Source organism: Melanostigma gelatinosum (assembly GCF_949748355.1).
Source record: "Melanostigma gelatinosum genome assembly, chromosome: 10".
NCBI lineage: Eukaryota > Metazoa > Chordata > Actinopteri > Perciformes > Zoarcidae > Melanostigma > Melanostigma gelatinosum.
Genome location: NC_136643.1, coordinates 22,698,657 through 22,712,330, shown reverse-complemented (window position 1 = coordinate 22,712,330; position 13,674 = coordinate 22,698,657). Strand labels below are relative to the sequence as shown.

General features: G+C 43.5%; 1 protein-coding gene across 1 annotated transcript in view; it reads left to right on the top strand.

Moving 5' to 3' along the window:
• LOC306783268 (SH3 domain-binding protein 4) overlaps positions 1 to 9,234 on the top strand; it is a 28,039-nt gene extending 18,805 nt beyond the window's left edge. Inside the window, exons 4-5 of the mRNA XM_079276849.1 lie at positions 7,381 to 7,569; positions 7,671 to 9,234. Of these exons, the coding sequence (XP_079132975.1) occupies positions 7,381 to 7,569; positions 7,671 to 7,895 (414 nt within the window). The 3' untranslated portion in view covers positions 7,896 to 9,234. The remainder of the gene's footprint in view (positions 1 to 7,380; positions 7,570 to 7,670) is intronic.
• The last annotated feature ends 4,440 nt before the right edge of the window (positions 9,235 to 13,674 follow it).

The following is a 13,674-nucleotide window of genomic DNA, read 5'->3' as shown; positions in this document are numbered from 1 at the left end:
TCTTCTGTCAGGATTACACCTAAACTACTAGTTACTGTGGGGACAAGGCACGCAGCAATCCAGCAAATTGGAGATTGCGAGGACTCTTTGTTTAACCGACACAAATGTGCTGTTTGTTACATGTGCAAACATCTGATGTTTGTTTTTTGTGGATTTTGTTGCGTGTGTGGGCCTCCGAGTACAGCGAGTCTAAAGACTGCCAGATGAAATCCTCATCCTCCTCTCCTCTTGCCAATTTTCTATGTCACAGAATAAAATGTCCTGTGTGTCATTTGACATGGACAGAAGTCTATTTTTTAGAAGAAAGAAAGCCAAATCAAAAGCAATGTGGTCACTTTCTTTGTGCTCGAATGTCTGAATCCATTGTGGTCTGCTTTGATCGTTGAGCATGTACTCACATACAGTGTATTTGTTACAAATATAGATTTTTCACATCCATCGGTTCTGTATTCTGCTTCTCAGGCTGGTCGGTGTCGCCTGGACATTTGTGTGGAGCGATAGATATTCGCTTGTTGAATATATTAAAAGATGTGTCCGATAAGCCGGAGAGACAGAGATGTGAGGTGAACTGTGGGGGTTTTGACAGCTTTGGATGTTACATTTTGATGGAACCCAGAGTTATTAATTATGTTTGCAAATGATAATTACTCGTTCAGAGGAATAACATACACCAACAGATTACAACAGGTTACTAGCAGCAAGCAGTGACAAGCCCGAGGCCTCAGCGGGGATCTCAGCAGCACAGCTTGAGATGTACCGTCGTGTCTCTGGGCTGGCTGCCTGATGGCTCGGTGCCTTTCACAGTTATTATTTCAAACAGAAGACAAATGATTTTATAACACTGCATGGTTGTGCTTTTAGAATTATTCTTATTTTAGATTTTTAAAGTACAGTACCACAGCACATCAACAACATTTACATCTATTGATGTCATTTAAATTCACACATTTGTAGGATTTTGGAAGGTTGGACTAATGTATTTGGCTTTTCTGAGGCCATCATCAAGATGCTGCTCTGATGGTCCCACAGATGTGGATAGGAGAATTTAGATATTTGTGTTTTCTAGTCTAGTAGTATGAGGCTAGCGTGTGTACAGAAGAATTCAAACCAGTGCAGCATTTCTTTCTTCGTTTCTGGATGTTCACAGTTTATAACATCGATGTGAATGAAGCCACCATCAGATATGAATCAGCCTCGTTGTGTTGTTGTTGTCAGCGGGTGATGGAAAGGATCCAGGTTGTGTCTATTGGATCTCAGGCCTGCAGATGTTTCCTGCCTCATTGTTCAGAAACTAAACAGAAGCTCCAGTTGTGGACCGGCAGGCGCCTGCAGTCGGTACGACTTCCCATAATCCTCCTTGATCCAGACCCCCTCTGCACAGATGACCATTCACAGTTCACTGTCACACTGACAGTTCTGTGTCGGATAACGAAAATCATTTCTGTTAAATGTCAGCGTACGGCTGCACTACACGTGGACATTTTACACAATTCATTTGATTGATTAATACCCATCACAACTAATAGGTGATGAATAATTCAGGTGCATTTCACTGAAGCAGTAGTTTTGTCATGTGGCTGAACACAGAACTGTTTGTTCAGATACTCCTGCATGAACGCGTCTGCAGTTCGATCTAAAGATGCTACATTTGGCCTCTTTGTGAATTCAAATCACTGCTGCAGAAACTGCTGCTCTGCTTCTCCAGGCTGCACTGAGGTGAGTGTATATGGGTGATGCTGGACAGTCTTTCTTTAATGTATTCGTACGGATTGGAATTGTCCACTTGGAAGAAGTGTCGTGTTTAGCAAACGACCAAAAACAGCCTTACATGACATAACTCACACTACACACACAGATACAGACATCTCTCTCCCACCCACACCCTCAGACCTCAGGTCCCACTGAAGTCGGTGTACACGTAGTCCTGGACCACGTGGAAGATCCTCCGGACCACAACCAGCGTGAGGAACAGCTACACAGAAATAACCAAATATTCTCACTGATGGTTTCGTTTCGTTATGAGGGTCATAAAGAGGCATCAGTGATATTTTGACTGTTTCATAACCAGTTAAAAGTTCCTTGTCGTAACTTTAAAGAGGGGTTTGGTTTCTCATGCTCTGTTAGAAGATCACTTACTGTTTGATGGTGGATCAACCAATCAGCTCGCTCGACATGCAAATCCGCACTAAACCTTGTTTAGACTAGTCAGAGCCCTGAAGCCTCGCTCCCACTGCCGTACAGAGGGCTGCTTTTTTTTTGTTTGTTCAAAGGTTATTTATATTGAACATGTCAAAATTGTACAAAATTCCGCAATGCACACGTCCGTAGATCGGTGTTCACTGTGAGCTTCAGTGACCTATAGTTACCCTTACCACCGTTCTCCTGCTCACAAAGACGTTAACTTGTATCTCAGCAGAAGCATAATTGCAGCTTCAGTCTCATTAAGTTATTGATTGCGATTGGTTTGAGGTATTTTTATGGATTTCGAAAGCTTATGTTGTTTCTGGATGGAATCCTCAACATGATTGTATTAGAAATCCAATCCATAGTTTCACTCTGGCAATAGTTTCTTTCAGCATAAGTTGTTTTATGTAAAAACCCACCGTACAAGACCAGCAGTGAACAGCACACAGACACAGTTTAAGACTTTCTGGTGAACAAAGTGGAGCATTTAGCAGCTGAGGAGACAGATATTTCCCTCAGGAGCTGGTAGAAACAAAACAGAGCTAGAAGAGGGTGAATATTGGACACAAACACTATCCTTCTGATTCATGCTGCTCTGTAGCAGCTGGATGTGGAATTAAGCAACTGCTTGCTCACAAATTCAACATTCGGCTACAGAGCTGATGATATGTCAGTGTTGTGTTCACAGCCTGCTGAAAACAAGTGGTCATTGCTGGTTTGAATAAAGATTAAACAATTTAAAATAAGACACGAGATAGCTGCGACATTAAAAAAAAAGACATAATCAACGGTTAAATATTTCTGAGAAAACAAGGTGTGTCCAGACTTTGGGAGATCAGAGATGTGATTTCAGGGCAGTTGACACATGGCGCTGGTTCTCCTCAGTGCTTCCTCATTTCTTGACTGAAGGGATTCTATTCATTTTCTTTTGTCCAAGTGTTATCTTTATTTTATTCTCTTTTCGTGGCGTTGTGTTGTGACGTCGCCGTATCGTCGTGTTTATGTTGTCTGTATTATTTTGCCCGTGTAAAAAAATACATAAAAATACTGCGATGAAATGAACAGATGTCTACAAAGCCTTGTGAGATGAGCGTCACTGGGCCGGCCTGCACAGGTCCTCACTCTCCCTCTCTGTCTTAAGCTGCAGCAGATATCTTTTGGGATTTACACAGGAACTTTACGTGCAGAACAAAAAGCAATCCGCCCAATATATCTCTCTCTCTGTCTCTGGCTGCTCCTGTCCTGCTGTAACCGACCGACTATCGGCTCAGAAAGACGTTTCCTCCAGTGCCACCGTGGCTATTTGATGAGAGAACACGAACGTCTGAATCTTATTTCATAGTAATCCATCCGAGAGATGGGCCAACTGACCGAGACAGTAATATAACACATATCTCTTTTTCTTTATTGTGTATTTTCTTTTGGTCTTGGTGCTAAAAGGAGGATTTTCATTTCAAAGCTCTCGCTCGGCTCTGCAGTCGAGCGTTCGACCCGCCTGAATTATTTGCGGTGAGATCAGTGTGGTAGGTTAGAGCCTGGGAATAATAATAACATCCTATTCCTGGAGGACTCTGGAAACTGGAGCAGCAACCAGACCCGCTGTGTGCGATTGGCCCTCTGCCTCGCCATTCTCGTACACAAATCTAGATTTGAGTTTTTACACCATCTCCAGCCTCCTTCCTCTGTTCCTCTCCTTCATTGACTGGGCGTGGCAAGCTGCTGCTTTTGGAGTAATTAACCGAACAACAGATCACTCGCTGTCTGGAGATTAAGGCCTTGTTTGTACTTCGGAGCCAGTTGATGAAGAATAAAGGGAGTTCACTCGTCGTGGGTAAAATGCCCAAAACCAGCACCCACAGTCTTTAATCTCTCCCCTCATCCCCAGGTTTTGGTTCGGAGGTTGAGGTTTGTTTGCAAAAAAAAAAAAGGTAAAGAGACGAGAACGCAGGTTTGAAATTGCAAAAGGAATGAAATTGCAAAGCCACAGCGCGGCTAAGATGGAGTGTAGAGGCTGCAAATGGGAAACGTGGAGGAAGTCAGATGGAAAATGAAGATGGGATAGAAAAATAATAAAGAAGAGATTGAAGTGGAGAGATTGAGTGTCAGTGTTGTAGCTGAGAGGAAAACCTGAAACAAGATGACGGAAGAAACAAATCATTTATCAAAACGCTCACTGTTGCGTGTACCAAGGGTTTAGTTTTGCTGTTTTCTTTGGCGGTGAAAGCAGGGAGGGACTGTGTGTGTGTGTGTGTGTTTTGGTGCGTGTGTGTGTGTGCGTGTGTGTTTTGGTGTGCAGCAACAGACATGATTGAAGCGCCCGCTTGGTTTCCACCGTCAACGTTATCTCTGAAAATATGTGCAGGAATTTTCTTCTCATTTTGACAAGCAGATGATTTATGCAGCGGGGGGGGGGGGGGGGGGGGCTGCAGGGCTTCAGAGAGCTGATTGGTTAACATGTGAAACAAACTCTGTGGCATTTAACTAAAGCACACACACGCACACACACACACACACACACACACACACACGCACGCTCAGAGTCCCATAACTTGTCCACATAGACCAGCTGACATTTGAAATGAAAGCCAGCACAGCTTTTAATTCTCCGCTGTCTCGGCGTATTGTTGCGGTGCAAAGAGGCTGTTTGAATTGCTGGAACGGCGGTGCACCCGGCTCCGTCTACTGCAGTGCAATTATTCGTTTCAAATTTGGCTGGAGACTCGCAGGGCACGACGCTCAGTGATAAATACTTAACAACACGCCATCAAAGATTTACAGCAGCCAGAATGTTTCTCACCAGCGACACCAAAGTGCAGCTTCACAAAACTTCTTCTTTATGCTCTGAACTGGACTCCATTACATGTAAAGAATTCAACACACTGCTTTCATAAGGCGGAGTGTTAATAAACGAGCTATTGCCCCGAGTGTGATCGTTCATTCTCGAACTTGGGAATATTAGTGTAACAGCATAATAATCTCAAGATCCAGAGACAAACTCCCTCTGCGAATGAAGACCATGAGATGCACTTGAGAGCTCTGCAAAAACCCAGTCAGTGGTCAAGTACAGCAGCTGAGTTTCTTGGGTTTTAACCCTTTTGGCACCTTGAGGGGTTTTGCTCAGTTTAGAGCTGAAACAATTCGTTGATTAATCACCTCCAGAAAATGAATCAGCAACTATTTTGACAGTCACACATTTTTGTTTCATTCACTTTCTCAACACAAACAGTGAAACACTTCCAAACAAGTGTAATGTGAGTCAGTCAGTGAGGGGTGGACTACACGTAGGAGCATTTCTGTGAAGGGTAGGGATCAGGTTTCCTATACACCAGCAATTAAATTGGATCTGTAGGGAATTAATAGGCTGCTAAGACCCCTAAAAGAAAGGCACCAGGGAGTGATGTGGGAGGAGTTATTGATCAAGTCTCTCTTTAATTCACAGCAGGTCTTCTTATAATGGAGAGGTCTGACACTTAAATGCCTTCACTAAGTTAAAGTAATCGCCATGAACTCTTAATTTTTGAGAATCTTTGAGTTTTGTGATTAATGAACTGCCTTATGCTATGCTAAGCTAACAGTCTCCTGACTCCAGTTCCATATTTACCGCACATGAGATTGAAATCGATCTTCTCACGTCAATTGTTCCCCCCCACTAAAGCTAAGCCGATGTAAGAGGTTGTGATTTGTAAAAACTATGGACGACTACAGACACAATCTTATGCTTTGTCAAAATGTTTGCTTGACTTGTACGAAATAAACAAAGCAGACTATTGTTACCGAGCAGCTACCAATGCACTCCTGTGCAGTGACAGACTTAAACCTGTCGTAAGACAGGAAGTGATCCCCTTTTATTTTGGCAGGGATTTCCTGTCGTTGTTATCCAGCGAGGAAACAGGTGCTCGTCAAAGGTGTTATCTCCCCGACAGCCTCTTCCCCTCAACTTCCACAAAGACCCAGAAACAAACAAGTGTTGTGTGATTCCAGCGCAGTCGGTCGCTACGAGTTAAAGTGACAACAAACGTGTCCCTGAACTGAAGTGATCTGGAAGAACAGACCTCCTCTCCTCTGGTGTCCTCTCAGACTGAGAGAGGCTGCTGGAGCATGGCATCTGCATTCCTTACCCCCTCCCTCCATCTCTCCCCCCCTCCATCGCCCCCCCCCCCCTCCTCCCCCTCATATCCTGCCATTCCACACATTCCTGCACATGGAGCTGAAGCCCAAACTGGAGCTTTAAATTCACCTTCGCTCTGTTGAGTCTGTAATTCAAAGGCTTGTGTGTGCCAGGCCAGCTGGGTGTGTGTGTGTGTGTGTGTGTGTGTGTGTGTGTCACAAAAGTTTGGATTTTTTCGGAAAGTGAGACCATTTTTAGAAAGTGGTCCTGGTCAGGTTAAATATATTGAATCTGCGTGTTTCTTGGCGCTGATATCGTCATCTTCTTGGAATCATAATCATGATTATGACTTAAAATTATTACTTTTAAGGCCTAGCGGATGCATTATATTTGCATGGACATTCAACTGTGTGTGTCTGCGGGACCTGAAGATGGAGATGTTGCTGAGCTGCCTAAACTTTGGTGCAGAGCAAGAAAGCTAGACGATTAGTGTTCGTTACCGGCCCCGGTGCTTCTTGAACGCCACCCTCAGGACAAACCACAGCTAAATCATCAGTATGTTGCCTTTAGGAGATGCTGGAAAGGGCTTTAGGCGTAAATCTTGTATCAGCATTGGTCACCAGGCAGTTTTTTCCTCCCCCTGGTTCAGATGTGACATAAATCCTGAGTGTTGTTGTGGAAGCAACATGAGGTTCTTATTTCTATTTCCACCAGAAAGCATTTGAAAAATGCACAAAGCTGAGATTTGCAGGGGGATTGGAGAGGCAGGCTGTGGAAAATAACAGAGGATCAAGTCAGTGAAATGAAACCTGTAGATGTTCATTTGTTAGTCTCTATGTAGAGGTCGGTCTTAGTAAAACTTCACTCACTTCTGCTCAGTTCCCATCTTCACTAGATTCCTTGTGAACAATTCAATGCTGTCCTCTCTCTTACCCCGCCGTCGACTGATTCCCAGTCGGAGCTCATATCTGATTTTTCTTAACAATTCAGTCCCCACATTCCTCCAGATTCCACTTCCAGCATTTCAGGCTGTACTTTTCTCTGTTATTTATTCACTCACAGAGTCCTCTTACCTCCATTCACTGCAGGCTCTTTTGAAGATGGACTGTCAGGGTCTCGTGGCCAGACTGGTCATGGACTTTGTCCTCCTGACCACGGCCGTGGAGGTGGCAGGACGCTGGAGGGAGCTCGCCGAGAGGCTCGTCAAGGTTTCGCGCCAGCAGATGGACGCTTATGAGGCGCCGCATCGCGACAAGAACGGGGTGGTGGACAGCGAGGTACGTCCGTCTCACAGGGGATTTCTCTTGTCTAAAATGTGTATGTATTGGTAAAGGTGGATCAGCAGATCACGGGATGTTTTGTTCCCTCCTGTCTGCAGGCCATGTGGAAGCCGGCGTATGACTTCCTGGTCACGTGGGCCGCTCAGATCGGCGACAGCTACAGGGACGTGATCCAGGAGCTGCACCTGGGCTTAGACAAGATGAAGAACCCCATCACCAAACGCTGGAAGCACCTGACCGGCACGCTCATCCTCGTCAACTGCCTGGACGCCCTGCGGAGCTCCGCCTTCAGCCCCGCCGCTCAGGACGACTACGCCATCTGAACTCTGCCCATCATGACTCGTGATGTTAACCCTGCCGGTCCCCCCCCCCCCGTACAGTCCCACCTCGCTCTTCTGGAGCACTCGAAAAGTCACACAGTTTGAAATGTTGCATATCAGCTGTCTTGCTCACTCTGAATGCCACTACTGCTGTCGTATGTTGTTTTGTTCCAGCGGCGCTGCCTTTAGACAGCCCCCTCCCCCCACGTCTCTGCCGCCGGCCAAACAACACAGCGCTGTATGGAGCTCGCAGTATTCACAAAGACTCTTTTAATAGTTCCTGTCTTGCATAGTTATGTATTTTTGTACTCTTATTATGGCACAGCATTTTTTAAAGCAACACTATGAACCTTTTGGTTAAGAACTGTGGATTGAACGCCAAGAAAGTCACTTTTTAAAGAAAAAGACACTTTTAGATATCGTGTCCTCGTTACCGTAGCCTTGTCACGTGTCAAATCTGTTCTATTTATTTTGTCACTTTTTCTTCTCGACTTCAGGTTGTCTCTCTCTCGCCGTAGTCCTGCTCATGTCAGTCGGTATTTGACCTGGCACCGAAAAAACTGAATCATTTATTAATCTTGCACACCAAGTTTGAATCAAGCTCTCCACTAATCCGCCAAACCACTAATTAAACTACTAATTAAATAGTTTAACTAACTAATTAAATAGTTTAACAGTCTAACTTGATAGAATTGAAAACATTCTCTGGTTCCAAATTCTCAGATTTGAGAAATTCGTTGTCAATTTAATAATTAACTGTTGGTCGTAGAAAACAAGTGATTTGAAAATTCTTAACTGTTTTCTGACTAAAGTGTTATTGTATCAAGCTGGACAGTTCATCCTCGACTTTGTGAACATCTGTTGTCAAAACAAACTCAACTTAGTCACTTCTTCTGGTGCTTTTGACCTCATCTCATGGTCTTCATCAGCAGATTCAGTTTGCTCAGTTGTCATTAACGCTCAGTTACATCCACGTGGATGAGAAGTCCGAGACGTGCTCAATCTGCCGATGAGACTAAAAGCTCCAGAACAAGTCAGAAAGTAGACTGAGTTGAGTTGTTTGTGCGATGAACGAATAAACTGTCGATTATTCTTTTTAGATAGAAAAATATCCGCCTTACCTTCCGTATCACAATCAAACTGTAGCCTCTCATTGCTCAACTCTCTGTCTCTGTGTCCTGTATCTCTTTTGTCCCATGGAAGTAGTTGTTACCAAAGAGCTCGACACAGATGACCTTGTGCAACGTTCAGACCACTGTTGTGATGTCTGTCAATGCTTCTGGGTAGGTTTGGTCTCAGTGCTGCAGACTGTATAATGTGGTGAGTTTGAAAACCTTTCTGTGTCTGCATTACTTTTGTGGAAAAAGACTAAATAAAAAAATGTAAATATTTGGACACAATATTTGTTCAATTGTACCGAATCTCTATCAAAATAATTCAGAATTTCTAGGCAACGGGACAAGATTTTGCATTGAAATTAGTATTGACATGTCACATTTGAGAGAGCTTTGGTTGCGTACAGGTTTGGAGGAACCCATCGGCTAACGTCTGGTGACGATTTATTGATCTCTTTAAACAGATATTTGCATTTGCATGCAGGTGCAGCCCAGTCTCTCAACTCCAACTCCATTCTGGGGCCTCATGTTGCTAATTGAACTGAAAACAATGACCGGCACAGTGATGAGGAAGTCCCAGATATCTGTTATCCGGATATCCGCTGGCTACACCGGAACCCCCCCCCAAAATACTGCACGTTACCCCCAGAAGCTGAATCGCCATCAGGCCCATAACCAATGAGTTCTGAGACTGGATCCTACCTGTTTCTGGCTGCGGTCCGTTGTGATAGTTTCCCTGTAAAAACACACAGCAACCATAACGTCGCTGTCAGCAGGTTTCCTTATCTGAAACAGGAGCGACAGGCTGCCATGTGTTGTGTGGTATCAGCGTTTCTGTTTGTGGAAAACACGCTGACAATCCACCACCTGAGAGACTGTGCAGTGGAAGGTAAACGGGACAGTGCAGGAGAGAAGACAAGGCCGGCAACTGAAGGAGAAAGACGATAGAAAAAGAGGATTCTGCATCAGAGAAGTCTCGATGACCTCCAGCAGCATGCCCGCTTATCTTTTTGCTGCCCTCATCATTTCTCATGTCTTGTGTTTAACAGATCTGAGAACTGCTGCAGCGTCACATTTTCCAACATTTCAAATTAAAGCTCGACTTACGGTTGCATGAACCAGCAGCAGAGCTCTCCTGGTGGTAGAAAGAATCACAAACAAAAGCACACCAGCACGCTAGCGTCCTTTGTGATGCTTCCACACAGGAAGTGTTGGAAGGATGAAATAGATGTTTCAAGCTCTGTGACTGGAGGTCTCTCACTTAAATGCACTTTGGGTGTCGCACTTTACCAGTCAGCACACTTGTTCGTCTTTTGTGATGATGTTTCAGTCGCAGAAGAGACGTAACATTGTCAATGGGTAGAATGACTGGCACTCTTACTTCTGCAACACTTTGGAACTACAGTACAGGTTCCCCGTGTTTCTGCCAACATGGAATGAAAGCAACTTTAGCCTGTTAACATCATGTGTTAGTTCACCAAGCTGACAGCACAGCTGAGGCGGATATAGGAATACAGTCAGTCTGTGAACTGAAGTGTTGGAATTCGATGGTGCTGGATGAAACGTCACGCTGGATGAACCCAATTGCAACAGCTCTTAGAGGGCTACACATATTCTTATAGAATCTGGAGGCACAATATAGATAGAGTTATTTGAATTCATCCTCTGGGGAAGAATGTCGAGGCAGTCCATCCAACGGTCTTCAATAAATGTCACTCTGTACTAACCAACGTATACCTTCCGAAAAAACAAACCCTCAACCGTTTTGTGCGTTTCCTTACGAATGTCCAACAATGCATGTACGTTTCTTCCAGAAAAGCTGTGATTCAGAAGAAGAAAACATTATTTTCTGATTGTTTCACGGCACATATAAACACAACCACACCTCACAAATCTGCAGGAAGGTCAGATACAGACACCGCCACACACTTCTCGTGGGTCATAAGTGATGATGGAGAGGGAGTATTTCTGTATCAATCTATACATTGTGTTTTAGCAAATTGTGGCATTTTTAAGTGACAAATAAATCCACATCGACATCTTCCTCAGCTTGGCTGAAGACGTTTTGGTTGCATCAAATTGCTGGACATCTTATTAGTGACTTGACGGGATGAAGAAGAAGATATTTTGGTCATCGATCATGTGACTACTGTGACATTAGATACAGCGTCTCAGTCAGAGGGGACAGGGGAGGACTTGCTGCTTCACTGAGAGAATTAAAAGGATTCCTACATAAACCCGCCTGTAACTCTGAGGCTCATTTTCTCCTCCCATTCCTCTCTGTCCCTTTTTTTTTGCCTCTCGCTCTCTGTGCCGTCAAAGCAAGCAGACTTTAATTAAATATACAGATTAATGGAGGAGAAAAAAAGAACCAGAAGCTAGTGGAATTAAATACAGCAGAGTATGGGCCGACATGCTTCAAATCCCAGCCAGGAGTGCTGGTAATGAGCTCCCCCAGGGTGACGGGGCTCACAGAACAGCACTCGGCTCTCTACTCAGCTTCAAAATCCAGGGATAATCTGTACAAAGAGGGGACTCGGGGGCGGCTCATTCAATATGTTGACTTTTCATTGTCATGTCCAACATGTCCGGGTTGTCAGACTCCCTCGGATTTATCCCTCTGCTCATTTAGCTTACGGCTTTAGCTTTCAAACAAATATTTAAACATTCTACTTGCAAATGACGCTGTGTCATAAATGAGTGGATTATTGTTGAATCCTCCCAAACACCCAAAGGTTTCACTTTGTAGTCAGAATGGAAAATGTAAATGAATAATCTCCCAGTTTCTTTGTGCTAAATGACATTGGTTGCACATGCCCCAACCTTTTTTTAAAGGACAAAGTCTCTATGCTTCTGGCTCCAGCTCACTCAATGATAGATTTCCATAATGCTGTTTCTAAATGTGGCCCTTTGTGGTGGTGACCAAGCACGGAGCAGGAAATCAAAGTCCCCCAGAAATGCAGGGAGGCCATGCAGAAGCACACAAGTTGCTTTTCATCTTCCTCAAAACAGAAACCCATGATGTTTATCTTGCTTTTTTGTTTTTACTCCCCACCAGTTACATTATCAGAGGCAATACATCAACATCTTTGCTTTTTTAATGATGGAGTGGAATGTGGGAATGTTATTTATGAATTCTGTATTTCAAGTCCAGGTCCAAGCAGTTCCAAGGTTGATTGAAGAATGGTGCCCACTTGATCATCTATAATGTTGGCTTGTTGTTGTTCAAACGGAGAGTGAACTGTGGTCTCACTTCGGTTTGAAATGAGAAACAAGAGACAACATCAATTTAGCTCAAATCAGACAGCACATTGACTATTAATGGTACAATTTCAAAGTCAACAGCAATACTGTATAAATCAAGAGACGTATTAACTTCTAAGGCCTTGCACATCATTTATTGCTCACTTATACTTCCTTACATATCTCATTGTGTGGGGGTGTGGGGGGTCAACCTACAAAACATTCATGAAGTCAACTGTCTCGTTACAAAAACAAGCTTTACACATTATGAATAAGGCTGGTTACTGTGGTCACACCAATCCATTGTTTGTAAAATATAATTTGAGTGTAAATATGATTTGAGAGTGTTGGTCAGTTTACTGTACAAAAAACTAAAAAGGGGATTAAAAGGAGAAGTATTTCTATTGTTGGGGTTAAATTATGGAACAATGCTAACATAAATGTATGTGTATCTCATCTTTGGTTTTCAAAAGGATTGTTTATGAAGCTATTTTTTAGGGTTAGTGTGAATTAAATATATTTGTCTTTTCTTTTTTATGTTTTTTTATGGGTGACATAATTAATAGTAATGCAGGATAGGCATGTATAAGCGTTATGCTTCTGCCTATGCCTTTTCAGTCATATTGTTTATATTGTATATAGGCTTTGTTTATTGTGTTGTGTGCGATGGCTGAATAAAACACTGCTACTACCAAACAAAGTGGTGAAAGAATGAAACCCGGCCGTCTTCTGACACCATGATTGTGGTCCTGTGTTTTTCCACGAAGAGCGAGGGCTCCTTCTGTCAACAACAGCGACCAAATGTCAGTTTAACTACATCTGAGACTGGAAAAAGCTTTTACATCGCTGCCAGCTGAAGGGGCGCTCGGTGTAATTTAAGTCATTTTTTATCATTGTGCTGTCATTTCACTGTGGCAGCTATCAGCAGCTCCAAGAAAAGGTCAACATCCAGATGAACCACTCAGCCCGACAGCCTTGGAGCCATTTTCTTCTGTCTCTAAAAATCTATTTGAACCTCTTTTTTCTTTTCGCCGTCTTTTGGGGGTGAGTTTAATAGGTTTTGGCAATATCCTCATCTCGACGAATACTTGATTGAACTCGTTTAGGCTGTTTGGACCGAGGAACCTCTTCAGTATAGAAGCAAGGTAAGAACAAACACATGATACAATAGAGGCCCATCTGTCATTTTATAAATCAAAGGCATCAGTCCATCATCTATAATAACATACAAAGATGCCTCCATTCACTTCATCTGAGAGTTGACTTGTGCATGTTCATCCATCTGGACTTGCAGAAAGGTTTCTCAAAGGGCTCTCAAAGGTTTCTCAAGCACTCGATCATTTGACAGTGGGACAGCACTAAACCCTCACGGACTTTGCGGGAGATCGCCTTAAAGTCTGCGAGTACATGAGTCTGGGGTTTGG